General features: G+C 52.9%; 7 protein-coding genes across 7 annotated transcripts; 2 read left to right on the top strand and 5 right to left on the bottom strand.

The window, feature by feature from the left end:
* Positions 1–338: 338 nt before the first annotated feature.
* MIND_00586900 (uncharacterized protein) lies at positions 339–1380 on the bottom strand (the record flags this gene model as incomplete). Its single annotated transcript, XM_037362627.1, has 2 exons — positions 339–611; positions 661–1380. The coding sequence occupies 2 exons, from the start codon at positions 1378–1380 to the stop codon at positions 339–341; spliced, it is 993 nt and encodes a 330-aa protein (XP_037220548.1).
* Positions 1381–2284: 904 nt separating this feature from the next.
* Positions 2285–3910, bottom strand: MIND_00586800 (uncharacterized protein; the record flags this gene model as incomplete). Its single annotated transcript, XM_037362626.1, has 4 exons — positions 2285–3180; positions 3230–3394; positions 3442–3583; positions 3635–3910. The coding sequence occupies 4 exons, from the start codon at positions 3908–3910 to the stop codon at positions 2285–2287; spliced, it is 1479 nt and encodes a 492-aa protein (XP_037220547.1).
* A 332-nt stretch (positions 3911–4242) lies between these two features.
* On the top strand, positions 4243–7704 carry MIND_00586700 (Glycoside hydrolase family 15 protein; the record flags this gene model as incomplete). The annotated part of the gene is made up of 27 exons (XM_037362625.1): positions 4243–4307; positions 4366–4412; positions 4465–4601; positions 4670–4780; positions 4835–4912; positions 4959–5318; positions 5363–5386; positions 5430–5605; positions 5650–5658; positions 5704–5777; positions 5829–5906; positions 5959–6025; positions 6073–6106; positions 6151–6167; positions 6215–6242; positions 6300–6314; positions 6405–6459; positions 6516–6546; positions 6596–6604; positions 6657–6691; positions 6734–6742; positions 6793–7067; positions 7113–7184; positions 7233–7388; positions 7444–7508; positions 7559–7585; positions 7641–7704. 27 exons carry the CDS (start codon positions 4243–4245, stop codon positions 7702–7704), a joined length of 2118 nt encoding a protein of 705 aa, XP_037220546.1.
* A 203-nt stretch (positions 7705–7907) lies between these two features.
* Positions 7908–8802, top strand: MIND_00586600 (uncharacterized protein; the record flags this gene model as incomplete). Its single annotated transcript, XM_037362624.1, has 2 exons — positions 7908–8047; positions 8103–8802. The coding sequence occupies exons 1-2, from the start codon at positions 7920–7922 to the stop codon at positions 8800–8802; spliced, it is 828 nt and encodes a 275-aa protein (XP_037220545.1). The 5' UTR covers positions 7908–7919.
* An 11206-nt stretch (positions 8803–20008) lies between these two features.
* On the bottom strand, positions 20009–21496 carry MIND_00586500 (uncharacterized protein; the record flags this gene model as incomplete). The annotated part of the gene is made up of 6 exons (XM_037362623.1): positions 21232–21496; positions 21054–21185; positions 20857–21001; positions 20696–20808; positions 20503–20643; positions 20009–20457 (listed from the first exon to the last, which is right to left on the bottom strand). The coding sequence occupies exons 1-6, from the start codon at positions 21383–21385 to the stop codon at positions 20009–20011; spliced, it is 1134 nt and encodes a 377-aa protein (XP_037220544.1). The 5' UTR covers positions 21386–21496.
* Positions 21497–21587: 91 nt separating this feature from the next.
* MIND_00586400 (uncharacterized protein) lies at positions 21588–22097 on the bottom strand (the record flags this gene model as incomplete). The annotated part of the gene is made up of 1 exon (XM_037362622.1): positions 21588–22097. One exon carries the CDS (start codon positions 22095–22097, stop codon positions 21588–21590), a length of 510 nt encoding a protein of 169 aa, XP_037220543.1.
* Positions 22098–23241: 1144 nt separating this feature from the next.
* MIND_00586300 (uncharacterized protein) lies at positions 23242–23915 on the bottom strand (the record flags this gene model as incomplete). The annotated part of the gene is made up of 2 exons (XM_037362621.1): positions 23242–23442; positions 23496–23915. 2 exons carry the CDS (start codon positions 23913–23915, stop codon positions 23242–23244), a joined length of 621 nt encoding a protein of 206 aa, XP_037220542.1.
* Between the last annotated feature and the right edge of the window lie 152 nt (positions 23916–24067).

Genomic DNA, 24067 nt, shown 5'->3' with positions numbered 1-24067 from the left:
TCCCGTGCCTGCGACATAACAAACTTGAGTGAATTGCCAGAGATAGTTAATGTTTCTTAACGCTTGAAAATGTGAGCCAAACCTAAGGCACAGCGGCAGTGGGGACTAGTACTTCTTCCTATGTGGAGGTCGATATAGGGCCAGTAGAAGCCCGAGACTCTTACTGGAGACGAAAGGAAACGTGGACTGGTTGACGAAATGACGTCGAGTCGTATCTGTCAATGGAAAAGAGCGCAGAGTTCGGGTTGACATTGACACCAAATCTGTGTTTTCACTGTTGAGCGACTCAGAAGGAACTAGTCTACCAAGATAATCCAATGAAAAGTCACTGCACTGATTCATGATCGTCCCCTGATGTATTCAAAGTACTCCGGTAAAGGCTCTGGCTCGGGATCTAGTAGCATACTGCGGTGCCAGTAGTTCCAAAAATCTGCCTCCTCGTGGGCCGAGACCTTCCAAACCATGCCGACCGTCTGGAGCTTGGGTAAGCAACGAAACAATTGGTATGCAGCCTGATTCGGAACACCACGACATGGGTTATTAAGGTCGTCAAGCGTGATTTTGAGCTCGTGGAGCGACGGGAAAAGCCGTAAGGCATCTATCATTTCCGGCTGGACAGATAGTCAGTTAACATTACCAGACACTATGAAGACAACTTACGTTTCGATCATCTATGAGTGGAATGTGATAAACAGCACGTTCCAGCGTTTGAATCAGGTGGAGAGAGGTGAGATGACGGAATTTGGAAGCAAGAGCGACAACAAACTCCGGCTGCATCAGGATGTAGTCCAAGATTATAGTGAGTTTCTGCAGCCGATCGAACTGGGGGAGTATGCCCACAAGTGCAATCGCATCATCAATATTAAGCGGAGTGGTGATTCGATCCCTTCTGTCGGGTCGCCTTTGTCCCCGCTTATAGGAGTCTCGTATCGCCATAAGATGAAGTTCGTCGAGTGAGTTTGGTACTAGTTGGAGGAAGAGAGGATCGGAGATGCCAAAGTTGGAAAGGGAGACAGAGGTGAGATGAGGACACGTCTCTGTCAGGAACGGTCCACTATGAATGCCAAATGTGAACGGTGGCCGGGGATTCTTTGTGAAATCGGTCGTATGGAGAGCAGACAACGACCTGAGCATGGGCATATGAGTGACGAGTTGGGTGATGGGGATAAATGGGATGGTCGGGTGGTCAGCGAGAGTGAATTGGAGAAGATTGGGCCAGGCGATGCGCAGGAATTCCTTGGGCTCGAGCAAATCACCAGAAATGGTGAGGCTTTTCAGGCGGCTGGAAATCCGCGCCAAGAGTAGGGCGACATTGTGGATTTCTTTCGAGGTGTCGATATCTGGAGAGCGATAAATCCCGTCGAAGCCTGATATTCGCATAACAAGTGTGGTGAGTGCAGGAAAGCTTTATAGATTTGTCGACGGCAGAGCATCCAGTCGTGTCTGGTAAATCTCTAAAGAGTCAAGGCTCGGCACCAACGAGAGTGATTCAAATAGCCCCAAAGGCATAGCATCCTTAAGCCGGAGAGTAACTCGACTAAGCCGCGACATGTGTCGCAAAGACTCAGCCGGAACAAATTGGGGGTAAGGCTTATTTCTGTTGGATGGGTTATTGAGTGATCCCTAATGTGCGCCGTCCTGCGTTGAATTGTTAGTACAGGTGTACTCAGGTAATGAATACGCACCTGAAAAACATCCACAGCGTTTCGGGCCAGACATCCTCCTGCCACGTGTAAACCTCGCGGAATATCCAAGGACAGCAACTAGCCCTCATCTTGCGGCATGTTTGGGACAATGGTATCAATGCTGCGTTCCTGCAACTTTCATGGCTGAACGACTTGCGCGGTTCAGAGGCAACAATGAAGTGAAAAGTCAAATCCAAAATTTCAGCAGGGACGGTCAGGAGAGTTACTTTGGGTCTTAGGTCTATTCCGGATAGTATGTAGTGGAGCATGCGATAGAGTTCACCAATGATTGCACTGAACGCGTTCCCCACACTGCGTGGTCAACGCTAAGGTCGTTTGGCACGTGACACATGACGTATGCACATACTTACACAGACTATTCTAGTCACTAAAATCGCTACATCTGACCTCTACAGAACCACAACTATTTAGCGAGACTACGAGGAGCAGTCCCGCATCTAGATTTACGTTCGGTGCCGATGATGTGAGTTGGCTTTTCTCTTGCAGTGGGTCATCCCTGTTTCAATTCGACTTGAGTCCGACAACCAAGTATTAAAGGTCAAGTCTGAGTTGAAGGCCGAAACCTGAAGTCCCCTGATTTATCCTGTTTTTGCCTTCAGCTGCCTCCAGAACGTCAAGTGCAGCAAGGTCCCAACACCAACGACACCCATCTGGATCGCAATATACTTCTTCATGCCAATTTGGACGCCGGCGCCGCCCAGGACGGCGCCCGTGACCCGCCCACAGTAGTTGCTGTACTGTATCATCATGCTCGTCCGCCCGTTCCACGAGTTGGGGAACTGCTTGGAGAGCAGACTGAACGTGCACGTGCTCCCGAGATTGAAGCCGAGCGCGACGAGCACCCAGCAGATGTAGAACGGGGCGACGGCGACGTTGTCCCGCGCAAGCAGCACCAGCGTGAGGAGCAGCCCGAGGAAGCCGATGCCGGTCCCGAGCAGAAGCGTGGTCCTGTCCTGGAAGCGCGGAGCGTAGCGGACGTTGGCGAGGAGGAAAGGGAGCGTGGCGATTCCGCCGAGGGCAATGAAGTTGCCGGCGGCATATGGCGAGTAGTGAAATGCGGGGGCAGAGGCGGTGAAGATGGGGATGTTGGCCTCCCAGCTTCCAAGAATGAAAAAGCAGGTCATTGAAGCCCAGCACATGGAGAAGAGCACGCCCCACTGCTGGAGGGAGAGTTGTGTGAAGCCGTAGTCATCTGGATGTGGGGCAACGGGAGGGGCCTCAAGGGAGGCTTGATCGGAGATGCGGGTTGGTTTGGGCACGTCTTGGAATAGCCGGAAGCTCCAAACGGCAAAAATGACAGTGAACGCTGCGGTCACCCAGCCTGTGCTGGTAAAGCCGTTGAAGACGTTGTTCTTGAATCCAATCTTGTATAGGGCACCGCCGATGAATGGCCCAACACTGAATCCAAACGCTTGCCCGAGGACAAGCCAGCTTGCGAGGGTGGTTCGGCGTCGGATACCAATGATGCGGGGATCTGACATTGGTATTGGATATGTGGGAAGAGAAACGACGAGCTACTGTACCGGAGCAGAAACGTTTGGTATACATGAACCCCGTAAAAGCAACTCCGCTGACTATCCGTCCGATGAGGATGAAGTAGAGAAAATGGGTGGGGTAGGCCACAGCGTGGAAGATATTGCCAAGAAAAAGGGCAATGAAAGCAAGAAGGAGAGGACGCGTATAACGGCCTACAAAGAGTCAAGAACGGCATATATTTAAGCATGGTAGAACGTACCCTCGTCAAATCTTGTCATAGGAATCAGTGCCATGCCCGAAAACACAGTTGGAATGCCGATGGTCAGCCCCGAAAACACAGCTGTCCCTCCGAGATATTCCGCATAAGATGCCGCAGACGAAACGGTGACAAAGAACCCAAACTTGACCAGTCTGAGTGGTCATTTACACATTGTGGTATCTGGCTCCCGCACCTGCAACAACGCGTTGGTCGCAATCATGACGAAAAGGGAGCCTCGACTTGGAAGCCTCAACTCGGGGTCCTCCTCCAAGGCATTTTCATCTCTCTGGACAAAACCTGCAGAAGAACTGGGGGCGTGTGTCTCTAATTCCAGTTCTGTTGCGGTAGCTTGACTAGAAATTATCGGAGTGACGACCTGGGCATTCGACTTTCGAGAAGCCCAGGAGGGTCGCTTCAAGATGTCGTGAGATACGTAGTCAACGACAGTCGACACCACACTGGGAGACATGGGATATGAGAGAGACTTTGGATTGGTAATACGGTAAAAAATTCTGACTCACACGAACTTTCTTTCCCTGTGAAGCTGCGGGACCCGGACCGGCCCATCCGAGGTAGACCGTCCACCCCCTTTTCTCGTAGGTCCCGTTATACGGACTCTATCGCCACTTGTAAGGCGTACGCGCAACTTCCTTCAACCCACCCAACGGCTGTCATCGGTGTGCGTGAGTGAAAAGGCCGTTTGGCCGCTGCCATCAAAAAAGCAGTGCACCCGCGGCTGTCACTACTTATAGTCTTCACCACTTGTCGCTCAGCTTGCTGAGCTTACCCTCGACATCCACGATGAATATCCAAGAGCCCAAGAACGCGTTTGATAGAGACTACATCCCCATCGCAGACCACGGCTTGTTCGTATCCTCATCGAAGTCGAAGGGGCTGATCTCACCGCGTTTGTCCGCCTTGTAGGATTGGAAACCTCCACACCGCGGCACTCGTCAGCACAGATGGGTCTAGTACGTGCTACTCGATCCTTTGGCCGTCCAAAATACTCAATATGCCCTCAAGTTGAAAGCTATTGCATCCCCCACTTCGACTCTCCTTCAGTATTCGCCCGCATCCTCGACAAGAACAAGGGCGGACACTTCTCGATCAGTCCAACCGTCCCGTTCACCACGAAACAGAACTATTACCCCAGCTCGAATGTGCGTCGCCGGCGCTCAGCCCGATGTTTACATCGGAAGTCTCAGGCGGCACGCTGACACAATGAAAGGTCCTACAAACCAAGTTCATGAACGAGAGTGGGGTAGCTAGCGTCACTGGTGAGCTTTCTTCACCGGAATCCACCAAAACCCAGGCATTGTGTCGTTCGGCCTTGCTCGGTGTTTGATGCAATGCGGTAACTCAAAATAACCGGAGCTGAGATCTTTCGCTCCAGACTTCCTTCCCCGCCAAGCTGCCGCCGCGTTCACCAAGAAACCCCTCCTTCCATGGCTTATCCGTCGCGTCGAGGCGCGTGAGCCATTCTTCTCCCTAAATAGCGCTGCTGAACCGCACGATAGGTTATCCGAGGCAAAGTACCTCTCCGCATGGAATGCGCTCCGGCTTTCAACTACGCACGTTCCAAGCATACCACTGTCATCACCCCTTCCTCGGCCCCAGCCAACACCCTCAAAGCAGACTTTCATAGCGATTCACTGGCCCTCGACTTGCGATATGTACCCGAGAATACAATGGCGAGTGTGCCTTGCCCGAAAGTTGGGCTGGAACTGCTCGATCTCTCGTCCAAGGGACATCTCGGGCTTGCCGTGCAGTCTGAGATGCTCTTGGTTGAAGGACAATGCGTCACCTTCATCCTGAGGAGTCCTCCAAATGGCGCCGAGAGCGGCGCTTCTCAGTATGAGGACCCCGTGCTGACCAAGGTGCGTGTGACCTAAACCCATCTTTTTCGCTCATTGTTCTCTAGGAACTGGTGCATGGTCTCCTAACCGTATGTCTTCTGCTGCAATTGGACGTATGGCTGACCTTAGTAGTCGACGAATAAATACTGGAACGACTGGATTCGACAATCGACATACAGCGGTTCATGGAAAGAAGCAGTCCATCGCAGTGCGCTCGCGCTGAAGCTACTGATATTTGAACCTACTGGCGCAGTTGTTGCAAGTCCCACGTTCAGCTTACCGGAATTCATCGGAGGGACCCGAAATTGGTATAATTACATTCCTATTATGGTCAGGTTAACAGAAATAACAGGGACTATCGGTAAACCTGAACGGCTTGTCCAGACATTGCTTGACGTTGACTCAGAGCCTCGTGGATTCGAGACTCCTCTTTCACATTATATGCATTGATTCGCCTGGGCTTCACCCAGGAAGCGGATGGTCAGTAATACTCAATTACCTTTTTAGTACCCGTCCTGAAGAAACGACAAGCTTACATGGAATTCATATTCGAGCGTCTCCGGAACAAGAACCCCGACGGAAGTCTGCAGATTATGTATACCATCCATGGTATGCATTCCTGATTGTCTTGTGTCTTTTCTCTTGGCGACGTCATGTCCAGGCGGAAAAGATCTTGAAGAGCTCGAACTGAGTCATCTCGATGGGCACAAAGGATCAAGGCCCGTTCGGTTTGTCTATTCACTTTTCCAGACCTGCACCGACTCATCGTTGATAGTATCGGTAATGGCGCGGCAGACCATTTGCAGTTGGTTGGTAGTCTGTTGTTTGCCAAACTATGCTGATACCTTCCAAGGACATTTACGGCGAATTGTGAGTATCGTTGGACTGGTCGCTAGCGAGATAGACAAACCGTTCAGGATGGATTGTATCTATCTTGGTCAGAAGGTCTGTGATCGCGCGATCTTCCTCCCCGAGAAAGCTTGAATGATTCTCACCTAATAGTTCGGCCGACCACTGGTACGTTGTTGCCTCACCAATCTTTTGTGCAATATAACCTCCCGCCGCACGACAGTCATACGACACTTGGTAGGCTTTGAGCTTCCGTAGGTAGTCGCCGACTTAAGGAATGACACCAGGCTTCTCGTCCGTGGCGTGGTGGATTGTGAGTGCCCAGCGTTTTGGATTCCCCCTACTAAACAAATCTTATTATAATTAAAGATGTCGTGGCGAACTGTCACCTTCCGGACCTGTATTTTCGCTCTTGCTCTCGCTCTTTAATGGTATTGAAACTTTCGTAGGTCAATTTGGTATGTTGCCACTCCAAAATTGGGAGCAGGTATTGGCTCAACATCGGCACAGGGAAGTTCGAAATAAGAAGCGGCATTTTACAGCAAGTTAGTTCTCTCTGCCCGTTTCTCAGACTAAATCGTGGACAGTATTCCAAGGTTTGTGGCGTTAGCTCTACACGATGTTGCGTTACATATGCACTCTGAAGGTCATGCTCTGGTATTCGTCCCCTGCGATCATGCACTTTGTTCTGACAAAATGAACACCAGGGTGGCCATAGATCGTGGCCTGCGGATTGCGGACAAGCGGTCGCTTCCCTGCCCGAACCGGCCCAAGTGGCTAGAGACGCGCGATCGGCTCTACGAAGAGATTATGGAAAAAGCGTGGCATCCCGAATTACAGGTCTTCGGGCAGTCGTACGAGGAGACGGATGTGATGGACTCTGCTGTCCTTATCATGCCTCTCGTTTTCTTCATTCAGCCAGTAAGATTTCCATACCATTTTCTGCGGGATCCAACTGTTTCCTAGAGTGATCCCCGCTTTGTCAGCACATTGCGACAGATCTTGAATACACCCGAGCGCGGCGGATTGACGTCTAACGTGCGTGGCTCGGTGGCTTCGACTCGTTCTTTACCCAACCATCTCCAGAATCTCGTTTTCAGATACGATGTGACCAAATCGGACGATGGCGTGGGCGGAGAAGAAGGGACCTTCTGCCTCTGCACTCTCTGGTGTGTCGAGGCGCTCACCCGTGCCGGAGAGTACGATCGGCCGATGCTGCTCAAAGCCGTGTCGATGTTTGAGGTATGGCGGTTTCGTGCGGTTTCTTGCAGCGGCCGACAGTTGCGGCATTTTTTAGGACTTTCTTCTCTATCTCAATCACGTCGGACTGTGTACCGAAGAAATCTCGGATGCTGGCGAAGGGTCAGTTATCTTCCATCCGCCCAGAGTGGCTCGCTCTCAAGCTTTTGCAGATTAGGCAATGCCGTGCAGGGCTTCACGTATGTGTTCCTTGTTTTTGCCTCTCGAGATTGACTGACCCTGTACCGCGCCCAGACATGTCACGCTCATCTCTGCAGCGTACAACCTGTCCCGGACGATGCAGCGTCTCCGTCTTTGAAACGGCGTCAGAATGGGCTCTTTCTTGAATGCTGCAGCGAAGTTGAATACAGTCTTGCGACTTGTATAAGTATCATGGTATCATCAATCAGAACGGTCATCGTGTACCAATACTACTTAGTACAGTATTTGTTCTGAGTTTGGTTCGACCAGTCGAAGATGGTCACGGCTGACCACTTATCGGCACGTGCCCGCGCCTTTCTGATTGTTTCCGCCATGTCAAATCCGGCTTCTGGCTCTATGCTCCCCCCCGAGCTCGAGCGGCACATCTTTGAACTTGCCGCTTGGAATGATCGCAAGGCCATTTCCATCCTATGTCTTGTGGCTGCGCGTGTTCACATATGGTGCTCGATGCATCTTTCACGACTCATCACACTGGCACTGAACGCGAAACCATAGGATCGGCCCATTGCGGTACCGCGTCGTCCTTATACGCGATGTCCGCGTGCTCGAGAAAGTCCTCCAAGGGCTCTCTGCTAGCCCGGCCGTTGGAGAGCAGATTAAGTTCCTCGCTGTCAATGTCCCGTCGTACGCTGACGTCTCGCGGGTCCTCAACTATCTGCCCAATGTGCTCGACCTGGGGCTATGGCACGGCCACAGCGCGGCGTCCAATCTCCCGCAGCTGGCAAGACTGTCCAGCTTGCGCCGTCTTTCCGTCAACCTCGGGGAGCTGCTCGAGCAGTGGACCGTCGATGGGTCAGCACTGAGTGGGCTGGCCTGTTTGACACACCTGGAGACGTTCGGAAAGGTGTCCCCCGAGATGGTCGCCGCGATCCGGGCCCCACCGGCGCTCACCCACCTCTCCTTCTACGCGATCTACGCCCAAGACATCATCAAGCAGGTCTTGCATGTCGGTGGGCACCAGCTCCGCCTCGTCGTCGTCACCCATCTCGACGAGGACCAGATCACGCTTCCGGATACGGAGGATACGATCAGTCCTGCAGCGGCGCAGCGGCAGATCGAGGATCCCCGGTTTGCAGTTGTGCTGTGCAAAGATTTTGTCAAGGACTGGGTGTCTGGAGTATGGTATGGCGTGGATTACTGGCAGCGCGCGGAAGAAATAGTCGCAGCAAGAGCACAAGCTGTCAAGGGTTTGTAAGTAAGTAATTATGAGTCTGGGTAGGAGTCAATTGCAAGCAGTCCTAACAGCTAGTAGTGCTGCCAGTGGCCAGGGCCCAGAATTATATTATGGTTAATTAAATATTGAATATATCCAGAATGTTATGAATATATTATGCCTTTGGTCAATCACTTGAATATGATTATATTTGAATATATTATATTATATTATGGCTATACTATATTATGGCCACATAATATTCAAATATGGTAAGGTGGATTATAATAGCCATTTTTCCAATCTGTGTGCCTCCTAATATGACCACATCAGGAATTCCCAAATGAACTGGAAGAGCTGGGACCAGCTCTGCCAGTTCGCCAGAAATGGAGCTGACACTAAAAATGTGTCGTGCACCAGTTGCCGTCAGAACATGTTCTGCCATCAGAATATCTCCTAGCAACAAAATGCTTTACAGAATCTGTGTCAGAACGAAGTCAGAACTTCCTCGGTGCACCAGAAAATGAAATAAACTATTTCTCTTGATCAGTGTGTTCTACGTTACTGTTAAGTGCCGTGTCGACCTGTCAGGAACAGGGCCGGCCCGGGCCCACGTGACGGTCTCCTGCCAGTCTGACAAGTGTGGGAAGGATGGTTCAACCCCCATAGCTGGGCGGTTGGCAACCAGGCAGCATAGATGGTGCCACTGCTGCAATAGAGAGCAGGGTAGGGACAGCTCGGGGCGACTCGAGACGCCCCGCTGTCACGTTGTGTGACAGCGGTGTCACAGGATACGAGTAGTCGTCTAGAGTGTCCTACCTCTGCTGAAGGGAACGAGTCCATAGCCAAAGAGTGCTGCCTAGTAGAGTTGGTGCCCAAGGCATAGGGCAAGGCATAGGCTGGGCCAGTTGAACAAGCCGTTCGGGCGGGGCGTGACGTAACGCGGTCACGCCCTACGGTTCGGGGGGTCGAGGGGAGTCGCCCCGCAGCAGGGGCTGCGGGCCCGAGACCCCTGGAGCGCTTGAGAAGGGTTGCCAGTCCAAGGGGCGACATATCTCCTTTCCTGGAGAAACGAGTCGCTGTGGCTCCTAGACACCGCGTGACTGCGCGGTGTGACGCGTGACATGCGGGCCCGATCGGGCCCGCACCCTCCCATCACCCCGTACCAGGGGAACCCAGAGCTTGAGGCCAGAGAGCAAGAAGAAGAAGTGGCTAGGACAAGGGTGAACATAAGAGACAAGAGCCTGAGCTGTCCAGCCCAACCAAGGGCTCAGGTCAATGAGGCAAGCTAGCCTGGAGTGTTGGAAGTCGTCTAGACGCCCCTTTCCTGGGGTATGGTCGCAGCAACCCCGCTCTAGGGGACCAGGCCGGAGTAGGGTTCAAAGGAAGAGACTTCAATGCTAAACCTAAGGTACAGGAGTAATACTGTAGTCTTTATATACTGTGGGCGCTAGGGGCCGATTGGGCCCGCTGTCAAGGGCATCCGGCGGCGCATCATGATCCCTGATGGCGGGTCATGATGGCTTGATGGCTGACTAAAGCGCGATCCGTGATTATGTCCCTTCTCTGGGATATTAGTGTTGTTGCTCAGTGCTTTGAGCTTGTGAATATATGAGGGCTTGTCAAGCCCTAGGGCTCTAAGGGTGGTGAGGGCCCGTCGGGCCGTATAGGGCCCGACGGCCCGACCCGAACCGTCACACGACCAAAGGGACGGAGACGGAGACAGAGACGGAGTCAAAGTCGGAAACGGAATCGAAGTCGTAGAGCACTTGGGGCGGAACACCACAGAAGGATGTTTGGGTGACCGGGGCTTCCAGTTGACCAAGACAAGACAAGAGGAGAAGAGCGGAGTCGAGACGACGCTGGGAGATAGAGACCAGCAACGTGTCAACGTCGGGCTCGGGCCGTATCGGGGCGTCGGGGGGTCCGACTTCGAAGGGGTCTGAGGAGCACGAGAGATGGGTATTCGCCCGGAGAATAGACGATATTAGCCTAGCGACTACATCTTGTAAGTACGACTTTTATACGCTACGGTATTAGGGATGGATCGGATGGGCGCCAGGTCCCAGGGCGGATCGGATGGGCGCTGCGTAGGGCCGTAGGGGTGAACGGAAGGGGTTGGAAGAATGAGGGGACGTCCAGGAGGACGGCGGTATACGGGCCCGTGCGGCCTTATAGCCCGGACGGCCCGACCCGAACCGTGACATCACCCCCTCCGTTGTGGGCGGCGCCTCGACGCCCCTATGGGTCCGCGTCCCCTGGTCTTGCTTTGGATTTTCCATCGGCCGTTTACGAGTTCTTCGGGGGGCGAACGGGTTGAGAGTATAGAAGTCCTCGAGTGCCTCTTCTGCGCCTCCAGTTTGTCCCGCAGTTCCCACGTCCACTCTTCCCGAGGGTAGCCTTTCCACTGAATTAAGTACCTCAGGCGGTGTCGACCTTGCTTGCGTGAGGAAATGGCCTCGACTTCGTAGTGAGGCTCGCCGTCCCGCATTTCTGCCGGGGGTGGTGGGGCGGCCCGTTGATGATCCGCTACTGGGGCGTTCCAGGGTCGTAATAGCGCCGTGTGGAATACGGGGCTCACGCGCCAAGTTGGGGGTAGCACCAGTTCGTAGGATGTTTTACCAACTTTGCGCTTGACTTCGAACGGCCCGAACCTCTTGTCGTCCAGTTTTTTTGAGGGTCGATCGCTGGTCAAATTTGTCCCCTGGAGGTAAACTTTGTCCCCTTCGGCGTAATTCGGGTCCGGAGAGTGTTTTCCATCGTAGTATTTCTTCATCGTTTCCTGGGCTTCTTTCATAGCTTCGGCCGCATCGGCCCGGGCTTCCTTCATTCGCTCGGCAAACACTGTAGCGGCCTCGGTCGGGACGTCTTGCGGGGGCTTCGGACCCCTTTCTCGGGTGGAATCCCAGCATGAGGAAGAAGGGCGAGAATCCCGTTGAAGAGTTAACCTTGTCATTAAACGCAAATTCCGCTAGGGAAAGCCAGTCGGACCAGTCACTCTGCTGGAAGTTGCAGAATGTTCGAAGGTATTGCTCGACCTCCATATTCGCACGCTCCGTTTGCCCGTCCGTCTGTGGGTGATACGCCGATGAAGATCGGACCTTGATTCCCAGCAATTTGCTCAAGTCGCTCATGAAATGCCCGATGAATTGCTGGCCCCGGTCGCTAGTTACTTCCTCTGGGAATCCGTAATCCTTCCAGACGTGATTGCGATATAGCCGAGCGACTCCTTCTCCGGAGATGTTTCCCGTGCACGGGAGTACGCGTATCCCTTTACCCAGTCGATCGACGATTACGAGAATTGCGTTGTACCCGGAGGATTCGGGTAGCTGCACGATCAGATCGATTGATATGCGCTGCCATACCCGAGTCGGCACGCTATTCGGGACCAAGGTCCCTACGGGGCGTCTCGGGAATATCTTCGTTCGTTGGCACAACGGGCAGGCCCGTACGTATGCCTGGCAATCGGCCTGAATAGACGGCCACCAGTAGTTGCGGGTCGTCAGCTTGAGAGTTCGATGCCACCCTGGGTGTCCCACGATAGGGATGTCATGGTGTTGCCATAGCACCCGATGCCTCAGTCCCATAGCCGGGGGTACGTATACCAGTCCGTTCCGAGTCTTGAAGCCGTCATGCTGTTCCCAGCCTTCCGGTTCTCCGTCTTCCCAGAGTTTGAGGACCTTTTCCTCCGTGGCCGATTCGGCCCGTCGGATCGAGTCCATCAGCCCGTCGCCCTCCGTATGCTCCAGTGTGAGCATAGCGCGGATCGCGTGTTCCTTGAATAGCCCCGCCGGGAGTAGAACGATGTCCTGGTTATCCTCCTTCCCGTTGTCGTACCCGTTTCGTCGGGATAACGCGTTGGCCCGCCCGTTCGTTTTCCCCGGTTTATGTAGCAAGGAGAAGTGATACTCGCTCAGTTCGCTCTTCTTCCGGTCCCCATTTCCATGGGCTGTCCTTTCGGGTCAGCCGGGTCAGTGGCTTGGCGTACGCGCCGAAGTCTTTGATGAATCGTCGGTAGAAGTTGAGGAACCCCAGGAAGCTTTGAACCTCTCGCAGGTTACGAGGTCGGGGCCATTCGCGCACGCCAGCGACCTTGATCGGGTCCATGCGAAGTTGCCCATTCCCGACGATCACACCGAGATATTCGACTTTGTTCCGCTCGAAGTCGCACTTGTCCGGTTTCAGGTACAGTTGGTTGTCCTTCAGGATCTGTAGGACCTCTTTCACCGTTGCGCGATGTTCGGAGAGGTCGCTAGAGTATATGAGGATGTCGTCCAGGTACACGATCACGCGACCCTGGGAGATCAGGTTGGAAAACAATTCGTTCATCATGGATTGGAATGTGGCCGGGGGAATTGGTGAGGCCGAAGAACATCACGAGTGGTTCGAATAGGCCCCGATTGGTAACGAACGCGGCCTTCTCTTCGTCGCCTTCTTTTATGCGGACGTTGTTGTATCCCCAACGTACGTCGAGCTTGGTGAACCACCGGGCGTTACGTAACTTATGCATGATGTCCGATATGAGTGGTATCGGGTATCGGTTTTTGATAGTGATCTCGTTTAGCTTCCGGTAGTCCTGTACGGGCCGTAATTTCCCGTCCTTCTTCTTGACGAAGAAGAATGGGGATGCGTATGGGGATTTCGAGGGCCGAATCCGCCCGGTTGCCAAATGTTCCTTGATGAATGCGTCAAGCTCTTTCTGTTCCTCTCCTGATAGGGGAATGCAGCGCCCTTTGACGGGTTCGGCGTCTGGGTGTAGTTCAATGGCATGGTCCCACTTCCTCCGTTCCGGGAGTTTGTCAAGTCCTGTTTTTCGAAAACCTCTTTGAATTCCTCAAGATAGTGCGCGGGTACGCTCTCCTCGGTGGTTCGGGGCTTCTCGGCAGCGTAGGCAGCGGCAGCCAGTTTGGTGGCCACGCTCTGCATGGCCCGGATGTGGGCGGGCGTTCGAACCTTCGTCGTAGATCCGCGTGACGAAGAGGCGATCCCCTTTGCCCAGGGGTTCGTTGTCCTCTTCGTCCCCATTGTTCCAGCAATCGGGCCCGCTTGCACTCGGGCGGGCATCGGGTGAAGGCGATCGCCCCTTCACGCCAGTCGATCACGGGATTGTGCTTCTTGAGCCAGTGATGCCCGATGATCACGTCACTGTTCCCGGTGTCCGTGATGGCGAACGTCAGAAGTTCGGAGTGATCCTGAATGGTGACTCGTAAGCGGGTAACGTGGGTGATTGCCCCGTCGGGCGTTGATCGTCCCGTCGGCGTTGTACACTGGGACTGGGTGCGGTAGGGCTTCGAGTTCCAGTTGCGAGTCCTCCGCGAACCGCTTGTGCATGAACTCGGAGGTGGCGCCACTGTCGAGGAGGGCGTCAACCGAGTACCCGGAGGTCGTTGACCCCTTGAAGGGTGACGGCTACCCGCGTAGCCGTGGTGCCTTCACCTTTCCGAAAGGGGGGAGCATTTTGCAGTTGTCGCAAAGCTTCGGCTACGTCGGGGGCGTACCCCGTTCGTATGAACTCTTCTAGTTTGGGCCCGTTCTCGGCTCGTCGGGCCGGATGTATCCACTGTTGTAGTTTTGCACGAGCCTTCTTGGGCTGGTCTCGAATTTGCGCGACAAGCCTCTCGGCGCTGGCCGCGGGCCAACTTTTCCAAGCGGGCCTCGGAGTGTCTCGTATGGTTTTATGCAGGTTTTTTCTGCGGGCGGAAATGGTGGGTTGCGGGGTTTGTTGTTCGGGGTTGGTTTCTACGTCTGGTCCCACGTATCTCTGGATTGGCAACACGGAATATCGATTATGCGGGTTGTAACTAGAGACACTTGTGGTATACGTCGGCGAGGGCGTAGGCTTCACTCACAACGATCGCCAAAATCTGCTTTATCCGCATTATCTTTGACAAACTCGGAGAAGATAGCCCGGATCTGGTTTGCCAATGCGGCCCGGTTCGGGCACATCCGACTGATGTGTCCTTCCTGGCCGCAGTTGTAGCAGCGAGTGCTGCGGGCCGTAGCGGGGGCCTGGGCCCGGTCGATCTCCATAGGTGCGGGCCCCGTCGAGGGTCCGGCGACCGTGGTTGCCCCGTTTCCTGAGTTCCTCGGGGTGCGGCCACGGTCGGTCCAGTGGCGCTGATCGCTGCGTTTCGGGCCCACCCGTTGAACGGGTTGCGGTTGCTGAGCCCACTCTTGGCGGGGGCGGGCGCCCGTCAGGGGCGTTTTGGCCCGAGGGTGGTTAACCTTGTGGCTTTCGTCGAAAATGCGGTAGCAGCGGAGTGCGCCGTCTTGCTTGATGGCCTCTGCCTTCCAGGCCTCGTAGGTGTCAGGGAGCATGTCCTTTCGGTAGACCGCGTTCGTAACGCCCCGGAGCATACAGTTCTTGGCGACGCAATAAGGTTAATGTCGTCGTAGTGCGACTTTGTTGAGAGAGTCGAGGACCGTGAAATAACTAGTCGCGTCCATGTCTTTGGTCTGGACGAAGGTTTCCATCTTCTGCTGCGCGATTTCGGGCGTGAGCTTCCCCGCGGAAGGCCGCGATGAAGGCTTTCTCGAAGCCTTCGTGCGTAGTATAGGCTGCGGCGGTCACGGAGCTTCATGGCTTGGGAGACGTTTTCCTTCCACGTGATCGCGTTCCCGCCTTTGATATAGGAGAGTGCGTGAAAATCTTTTGCACCTCGTCGTTGTAAACATTCGGGTTGGCTTCAAGGCCAACCAACAATCGGCCAGGAAGGCGTCTACTTCGCTGGCGTCGCCCGTGAACTCCTTAGGGGAGAGACGGTTACTCGTGTATTTCCCCTGTGGGGCCGATGAGCCAAGTCCTCTCTGGCTTGGCAGAGCAGATCGTAGCTCTGCATGACTCCCTGCTGTACAGCTGCGTATTCCCCTTTACTCGGGACAGCTCGGCCTCGAGGACCACTTGTCGATTCGTCAGGGCGGTGTTTTCCGCCTTGAGTTGCTCCATCTCCTGACTCGTTCGGACAGATGGGCGAACAGGAACTCCTGTTGTTCGTTATGGCCCAGGGCCATAAATCGGGCACGTTCGTCCTCCTGGCTTGCGGGGGTGCCCATCGTACTGTCGTGCTCGGTAGACATTTGTCGCGCTTCTTGCGTTCGTGGGGGAGGCTAATATTCTGTCAACGTCGGGCTCGGGCCGTATCGGGCGTCGGGGGGTCCGACTTGAAGGGGTCTGAGGAGCACGAGAGATGGGTATTCGCCCGGAGAATAGACGATATTAGCCTAGCGACTACATCTTGTAAGTACGACTTTTATATGCTACGGTATTAGGGATGGATCGGATGGGCGCCAGGTCCCAGGGCGGATCGGATGGGCGCTGCGTAGGGCCGTAGGGGTGAACGGAAGGGGTTGGAAGAATGAGGGGACGTCCAGGAGGACGGCGGTATACGGGCCCGTGCGGCCTTATGGCCCGGACGGCCCGACCCGAACCGTGACACAACGTTAATTTACAAACTGAAGTATGTGATAATACATCAAGGTATTTATAGTGTGAGAAGTAACGGAAACGGAATAAGGTATAACAAAGTAAGTAACAAGATTAGAACAAAGTCAAGTAAAGTAGAAGAGGAGTTGCATATGAGGAACAAGGCATAGATGATTGCATAGATCATAAGTCGGGGTAATTGGAAACGCTCAGTAAATCTTCATTGCGTAAAAACCAAATACCGGAGACGGATATCGGAGACGGATGCCGGAGTCGGCACGGATATAACAGTTACAATGCTAAACTATAAGCTACCCGCCCCAGTATCAGTCTACTACTAGTAAGCCCGCGCAGCCAACAACTGTGCATGCCCATCCACCCCTGATGCGAGGACAGGGCACAGGGAGCTGGGTACCCATTGCGCAGGAGCTGAATGCCAGATCAACAAACAATAGATGCTAAAATGGACCACAAACCTCAGCGCAGATTGAATGCTGGTCTGCTAACCACCCAAAAATGGTCCCGGTCACAATGGGTTTGACGGTACATATGCCACGGGCCCAGGTATTAGTAGAGCGTAATGCCAGAGTGTTGATTATGTGAGCCCGAAGTGTATTAGTAAAGTATTACAGATACATCGTAGATATTTGTAGAATATTCTAGATACTTCCTTGTAGTATATAAAGGGTTCAGAATTTGTTCAGAATAGCTGAACCCTTAGTGTTTACAACAATTAGCCTAATAGCTGGAGTACACAAGTCTATTTGACAAGTCAATACTCAACACAGAGGGCTGGCCATGTGTGTCTACCAAGACGGAGAGAGAGTGGAACTCGCTGCCGTTGCTGTCAGCCAACTTGCTGGGTTGGTGGGTGCGGGGATGTAGGACGAATATGGCCGGGTCCCACTTGGGCAGGATACCGGTGTGGAAGTAGGGTGCTGTGAGTAATGCAAAAAACATTACTCACACCGGTTTCGAAACCGGTTTCGAAACACCCCCCGTTTCGAAACAGTTTCGAAACCGGCCGGCCGGGGGGGTCCGCTGACAGTCGGCGGCTCGGGACAGCGCCGGGTATCACAATCCCGAGGCACACTATGCGCCAAGCCCAACTGGAGCAGCAGTGGAGCCCCACTGCCGTGAACACCCATCTGCCCGGCCTTCCGCCAGTAAGTGCAGGTGATATTGGGAGGGCATCAAGCCCTGACAGCCGGGCCCGGGCTTGCCGGAGAATCACGTGTCGGTTTCGAAACCGGGTCGGCCGGCCACGGCATTCAAAACTAACACGTGTTTCGAAACCGGTTTCAAAACCGTTTCGAAACCACAGTTACTCACAGCACCCTAGTGTGGAGGGGATGCAGTATAGAGAGACGCACTGGAGGCTGCTGTTCTGGGTGGCTTGAGGGCTGGATAGTGGGGGAGGAAAGAAAAGGTGAGGTGACTGTGACGTCAGCAGCATAGTTGTCAGACTGCGGGTCGGGCCGTGCAAGGGCTTCTCCTAAGAACGCGCGCCCGGAACAGAACAGACGGATAGTCGGGCCCGCAAGTACGGCGGGCGGTGTAGATCGAAACCGAAAGGGCCCGTGAACTCGGTCCCTTGTCGTAGTCGGTGGTTGATGGTTCGAATCGGGTCGTGTCGGGCCCGATGAGTCGATAGCGTCTCCTCGCACGGAGTAAGGTAGTTCTTCAGACGATCTAAGCGATAGAGTACAAGGTACACTATCGCGCATTATATACGCGGGCCCGCAAAGGGGGTGATCGGACACCCTGGCCTCTCCTCCTCCTCCTCGCTCCCGTTCCTGGCCGCAGAGGGGACGATCGCACATCCCTTGCGGGCCAGGCGCTACTCCTGACCTCCTAGCACTCCTCCCCAGTCCCCTGGTGTCGAAGTTGGGCTCGGCGACGGCCTAACGCGTCGTTCTCGGTCACGTGCTTCCCACGTGTGCGTTCCTCCTACTGGGGCGCATGTTCCCCGTCGTCACGTGCTGCGTGTTACGGGCCCCCAATGGCCCGACACCAGCGCCGGAGCGGACGGGCCGGGTCTTATCCGTGACAATAGTAACAGAAAATTTGTTGTTGCCTGATGGCAAATCTGTATCAAATCTGCTGTTTCACCTGATGGAATGACAGTTTTGCCAAGTGATTACAACCGCAATAGGCCTAAGTTTGACATAGACCCGGCCCTAAAGTTACAATCTGGTGTCTATACAATCTATTGTGGTGTTCAAACTTCCAAGATATAGTTGGAGTATAGTGATTAGAGTAACACTGCGATAACTATGTAATTCTATATTATATATCCAGGTGAGACTTACTGGCACCAAGCTGGCAACATTTGCCATTCTGGAGCCCACTGGCTCCAGTTCACCCAGTATCCCAGTTCTTCTAGCTCCAGCCAGTAAATTTGGGTTTTCCTGATGCAAATATAGTCTGATTCAAACATACAGTCACATACTTTGAATCAATGTTATATGTAATTACTCTTATATTAACCAGATGTTGTGTGAATGTATGCACATGTTTGGCACTGACCTCAGTAATTCATTTGCTCCATATTTCCTTTTTTGGGGTCACTGCTGTTAAAGCCCCAAATTGGGAACAAAAGCTGTAAAATGTGACCAATCCTAATTGGGATACAAAGCTGTACATGATATCTTGCACCAGCACTGTAAAACATTATATCTCGGGCTATTTACTATGCTGAAACTTAAGTGTAGGAACTACTCTCACCAAACAATAACTAAGTATATAATGAAGTTTATTAACTTGGGTTGCAATGATAATAGTAGACTAGGAGGGTTATTTTGCACCTATGTGCTATTCTGTAATTAGTGGGTCTTTTTTTAGATTAGAAATTCACTTAATTTAAGTAACATTCAAAGCTGGGGCGTAGCCCCAGCCCTGTCTAGTCTATTATATAGTGATTTCAGAAAGCAATACATTACTATTAAGTACTATAGTAGAACTCAGTTTCAACAGTAATCACTTTGGAATCTCTCTGCTGAACATAGTGTAGGTGTCACAAACAACACCAAATCAGAGGATGTGTCAAACCCTGGGTTCAAGAAACCTTTTTCTTCGCCCTTTAAACCGTTTATTTTGGCCCTGGTTGATAAGATAAGACAAGGAGGAGATAAGATGGATGATAAGATGGTGATTGGATCATCAGATGTCGATGCTGATGTTGATTGACAGCGTGAAGTTGGACATGAGACAAACAGCACGTAAACGTATGGCTAAAGTATGATGTCATTGCCTCTCATATTAGACATGGTAAACACATGGTAGTAGTGTATATAAGTAGAGTAGATTTTGTCTTGTACCCCAGTCTTCGAATTGCATCATCTTTACGATATCTTTTCACGGTGCTTCTTGCTTGCCTTCACTGGACTGTAAGGGTGACCCTTACAGTCTTAGAGCAAATTTTCCAGTGGCAACTAAGTCAAATTTCTATGGAAATAAGCATATTAGATAGTTGAATATATTCATAACATAATGATATTTTTCATCTGAATATGATTATACTATACTACAAATGAATGATTGTGTTGAGACTCTGAATATGTTATGATTATAATATATTATCCCTCAACCATAATATAATTATTAATAGCAGTCAGTACTTTCAAGTAACAATTGCAACCGGGAGCCCTTGAACGCCCAAAGCCTGAGGCCCGAAGCCGAATCCCATTGTTTCATATCACATCTAGTCCTTGCCGACCTCAGCAATTTTCTGACATGAACAATATTTCCAGTTGCATGTCTTCTGGCGCTAGGTACTAATAACTAATACTACACAGTTCGTGGTATCAGAACACAACGGATATCCTAGTGATGCCAGTGGCTCTCGCAGTCCGCGTCGTCCGCCTTGGTGTCCGAGCGCATCGCCATGACCAGTCCCTTATGCTCATTCGACCGGCGCCCGTCTCCCCCGGCGGCAAGCGACCCCGATAAGAACCAGCCGGGATGGACGAAATTCCACGTGAATATGGCGAGCACGATCATGGCGCCGTCGAGGACGTTGAAGTAGAGCTCGGTGCGGATGACGCGGCCGTGCCAGCCGCCGGCGAGCTCGATCATGCGGTAGACCGAGCGGATAAACAGGACAGTGGTCGAAAATCCGAGGGCGGCGAGGACGGCGGCCAGACGGCGGGTAAGCGGGCCCCGCGTCGGGCTATTAGAGATGCCACCCGGGAGAGCTGTAGACCGCCATGGCGCGTTGCACAGGTACCGCACGACGAAGTCGGCTGCAAGAAGGCTGAAAAGGACGATGACGGCTGATGCAAGTCAGCTCGGTTTGAAGAATGCAAAGAAAACGTTACCAAACTGGAAGCCAATACCGCCGAGCATGATGTTTGCGCCGCGTTGAGCAGCGACGCGGTCCTGCGCTGCAGCAGCAATGCCACCTCCGACACCTTGAACAACGAGAGCGACGGCGTCGCACGGGACGAAAACCCAGGCATCTGATCACTCGTGAGTGGGACTTCGGAGGAGAAAAAAACCAATGCAGCGCACACCAGCGAGGGGGGATCAAAGAATAGGCAGGTCCCAGCTGCACGATGACTTGCGAGAATATTATGAAACTCGCGGCCAGCAATGGAGTCGGAGCGATGATTGTTGCCGATATCCTGGAAAGTTTGAGACACGAATTCACAGGGCGTGTGGGTGCGACAGACTGCATCCTAAATGGCTCGGTCGCATTTGGTGATGTTGCACTCCAAAGGCGGGCACCCCACCCAATAATCTCGCCGATGCCGCAGAGGACGGCCGTGGGTAGCAGCCACCACAGGCGGAAGTAGACAGCTTGGGCGGTGTGAAGAGCTAGAAGGAAGTAAAGGTCAGCCAGATCAAGCGGGACGAGATGGAAACGGACCTGTGCTGACTCCAAATAATGCGATGAAGATGATCGCAATGGACTCTGACGGAATGTATCCGTATGCGAACTCGGCGACGGTCAAGTGCGGTGGCCGTTCGATTTGACGGATCACAAGAGTCGATGAAATAGCTGCAGGACGTGTAAGCGAAAACGAAGTGCAATGCACGGGACCCACTCATGACCGCGACGTGAATAAGACAAACTGGGGGAATATTAAAAAATGGGGGTGAACGTGAAGGGGAATGGGCGGAAGGGCCGTGTTCTTTTAAAAGGATTATTTCGCCAATATCCCTGGTGCTGCTTTGCCGCAGGCCAAGAATAGATGACATTTTCCTGCTGACTTGCTTTTCGGAGTTAAGGGTTAAACCGCAGTTTGGTTGCAGTGGACTGGACCATCTAGCACCGCCGGAAAGGCCATTCGGATAATTCAAAAAAGCACTGGCAGTGGCAGAGCGTTCTAGGGAAAATCTGTGTTGTGAATGGCTGCGAACGGAGGAAAGAAGTGCTGGGCGGAGATGTCTCAGGGGCTACTTAGCTGAGTCGTGTCCCTTTATGACCTAAGTTGCACAAAACCTCTCGGAAGAGCGCTTCCTGCCCGTTCTGGACACCGTTAGTGCGCCATTTCAGCAGCAAGCTTGTCCCCGTACAGCCACCATTGACTACCACATCGACAAACGCCGAATATTCATCAAGAAACGACTCGCGGCTCCGCAAGTGCCAGTGGACCACCTTCTTGAATAGACATTGGCCATTTCTTCGTCTTCCAAGATCAATAGACAACTTGCGTTGGTCGATACGCGCTATGCTGGCGGCAGACCATTCGATGATTGCGTTGACTTGCTCGAACCGTGAAAATGCCTTCTCAAACTCGCGCTCGACGTTTCCTGGAAGCAGGTCGCCGGACCCAAGCTGGCGAACAACCGAGTGGCTACGAAGGTTAAGTAAAACTGCAGTGTCGACTTGAGGGCGAGAAGGGGCCGGCAAGAGTGAATGTGGGTCCTCCGTCGAGCCTGAGATCATCCTCCTGGCATTGCTGCTCATTTGAGAAAGACGACCAACTTGAATGCAGGTAGGTAGGCTTGCACACCTTGCAAGTCATATGTCCACACGGAATCTAGCTCCTCGTAAGCATTGCCACCCAACAAGTCCCTTTCGCCGCATCCCAAAACGCAGACTCCCGCCGCGAGAAATCCAAAGCATCCAACCTTGCCAGACAACCGTCGACGCCGGCGTTATTGCGTCGGGGGCATCGAAAGGTCGGTCGCATTTGCTGCCTACAGTGCGATTCTCGGGAGACGAAGGAATCACTGAATCGCCCCAATTGATACTTGAGGTTTTTTTGGCTAAAAACTTAAAACGGATTCAAAACTTGCACCTTAACATGGTTTGAGTGTGGTGAAACGACTGCCCCAGTCATAAAAGGAGCGTACACGAGTTGCCTAAGGTCTTGTCGTAGCTGGTGAGGATGTTCAGAACAGGAACATGGATTTTGAAGAACCGGAACCAAAGTAAAAGTGTGACCGTCGTGACCCGTCTCTCGGCAAATATTTCCTCGTTGTGGTTACTTGAAGTACTTCCAGTTGAGGTTTGCTCTGAATATACATAGATAACAGCAAGAGAGGTAGAGAAAATGAGACTTAATCGATAGCCTGAGGTACTAGTAGTGCCAACAAATAATACCCAAAAAACCCAAGAAAAAGAGAGAGAGATTGATGATAGTAGTGACAATGTACGCGATCAGGAGTAGATATTCTATACCGGGTCGTCAGCGTTATCTTATCGAAGTGAGCGCCGGGGAAGGACGGAGAAAATCAGCACGACTGTCCGTCCCGAGATCCGGCGGTGAGCGAGGGGAAGCACTGGCACGAGGCAGGAGAAGTGTTTGCGGCGGCCGAGATATCGGTCGACGAGGGTGCGGAGTCTTTGAAACACCTGTTTGGCGCGGCTCGACACGTCGCATTATCGACGAGCAAAAGAGTAAGCGCGCCTTGGTTGTAAGTGGATTTTTGTCCCGTGTTGGACGTCTGACGGCTCAGCGGCTGCCCGTGAAGTGAAGGTTTTGACGTGTAATGAATGGAATGGAGGGGCCCAAGGGAATAGTTGGATGCGGTGTAACAGTGTTGAATGATGACAGATATGCGAGGAGGGCGGAAGGGGAAGGAGATTTGGAGCTGATCAAGGTGGCTCACGATGTGAACCTGCGTTGCATCCCCGGCCTGTTGGAGGATCTCCAAGCAGCTTCCCACTCCATTAACGCCCTCGCAAAGCCCGGATTGGGCTTCACACAGGCCCGCTTGCGCTTGACGTAGGCCAATGCAGAATCGTAGGTCATCCCATGGTTTCGTATGAGAAACGCGATGACGATGGCACTACTCCGCGATATACCCTTGAAAGTTTGCTATTTAGCGATCTGAAAAGAAGGATAAAGCTGCAACATACCTGCTGGCAGTGGATCAAGACGCTACTGCCGGTCCGGAGACTGCGCTCGATGTACTGACACGCGCCTTCAAGATAGGGACGCAAATCAACATTTTCTTTGTCTCTGATGTCTATTCCATAAGACGTGTCGTCTGCGCGGCATGGCGGGGCCCAGGCGGCCTCGATAACCTGAACAAAGTGGCGGATGTTATGTTGGCGAAGGAGTGAAGGGTCATTCATGGCAGTCAAGCCACCCAGATAAAGAGCTCCGGACATGGGAGGTTGTTGCTGTTGGGAGTGAGAGTATGGCGCGTATGGCGAAGCAGAAGACGGGTGAGATGATGAGGAGGCGGTGGGGAGCGCAGCGCGGGGCAGAATCTCGTGCATCGGCGTGCACATCGCCTGCATTACTTCCGGCGGCATGTTGTCGAACCGAATCATCTTGGTCCCAACGCCCCAAACGACGACGGAGAACGAAAGGAAGAAGAGAGTGGAGTGGGGTGCCTTGCGAGAAGAGATGGAGTGATGGATGATGTCATCGATCAACCTTCGATCATCTCCCGAAATTAATGGGCGGTCTGGACTCAGGGGCG

This window comes from Mycena indigotica, assembly GCF_014461135.1.
Source record: "Mycena indigotica strain 171206Taipei chromosome Unknown Mind.scaff0005, whole genome shotgun sequence".
NCBI lineage: Eukaryota > Fungi > Basidiomycota > Agaricomycetes > Agaricales > Mycenaceae > Mycena > Mycena indigotica.
This window is presented reverse-complemented; position numbering and strand designations above follow the sequence as displayed.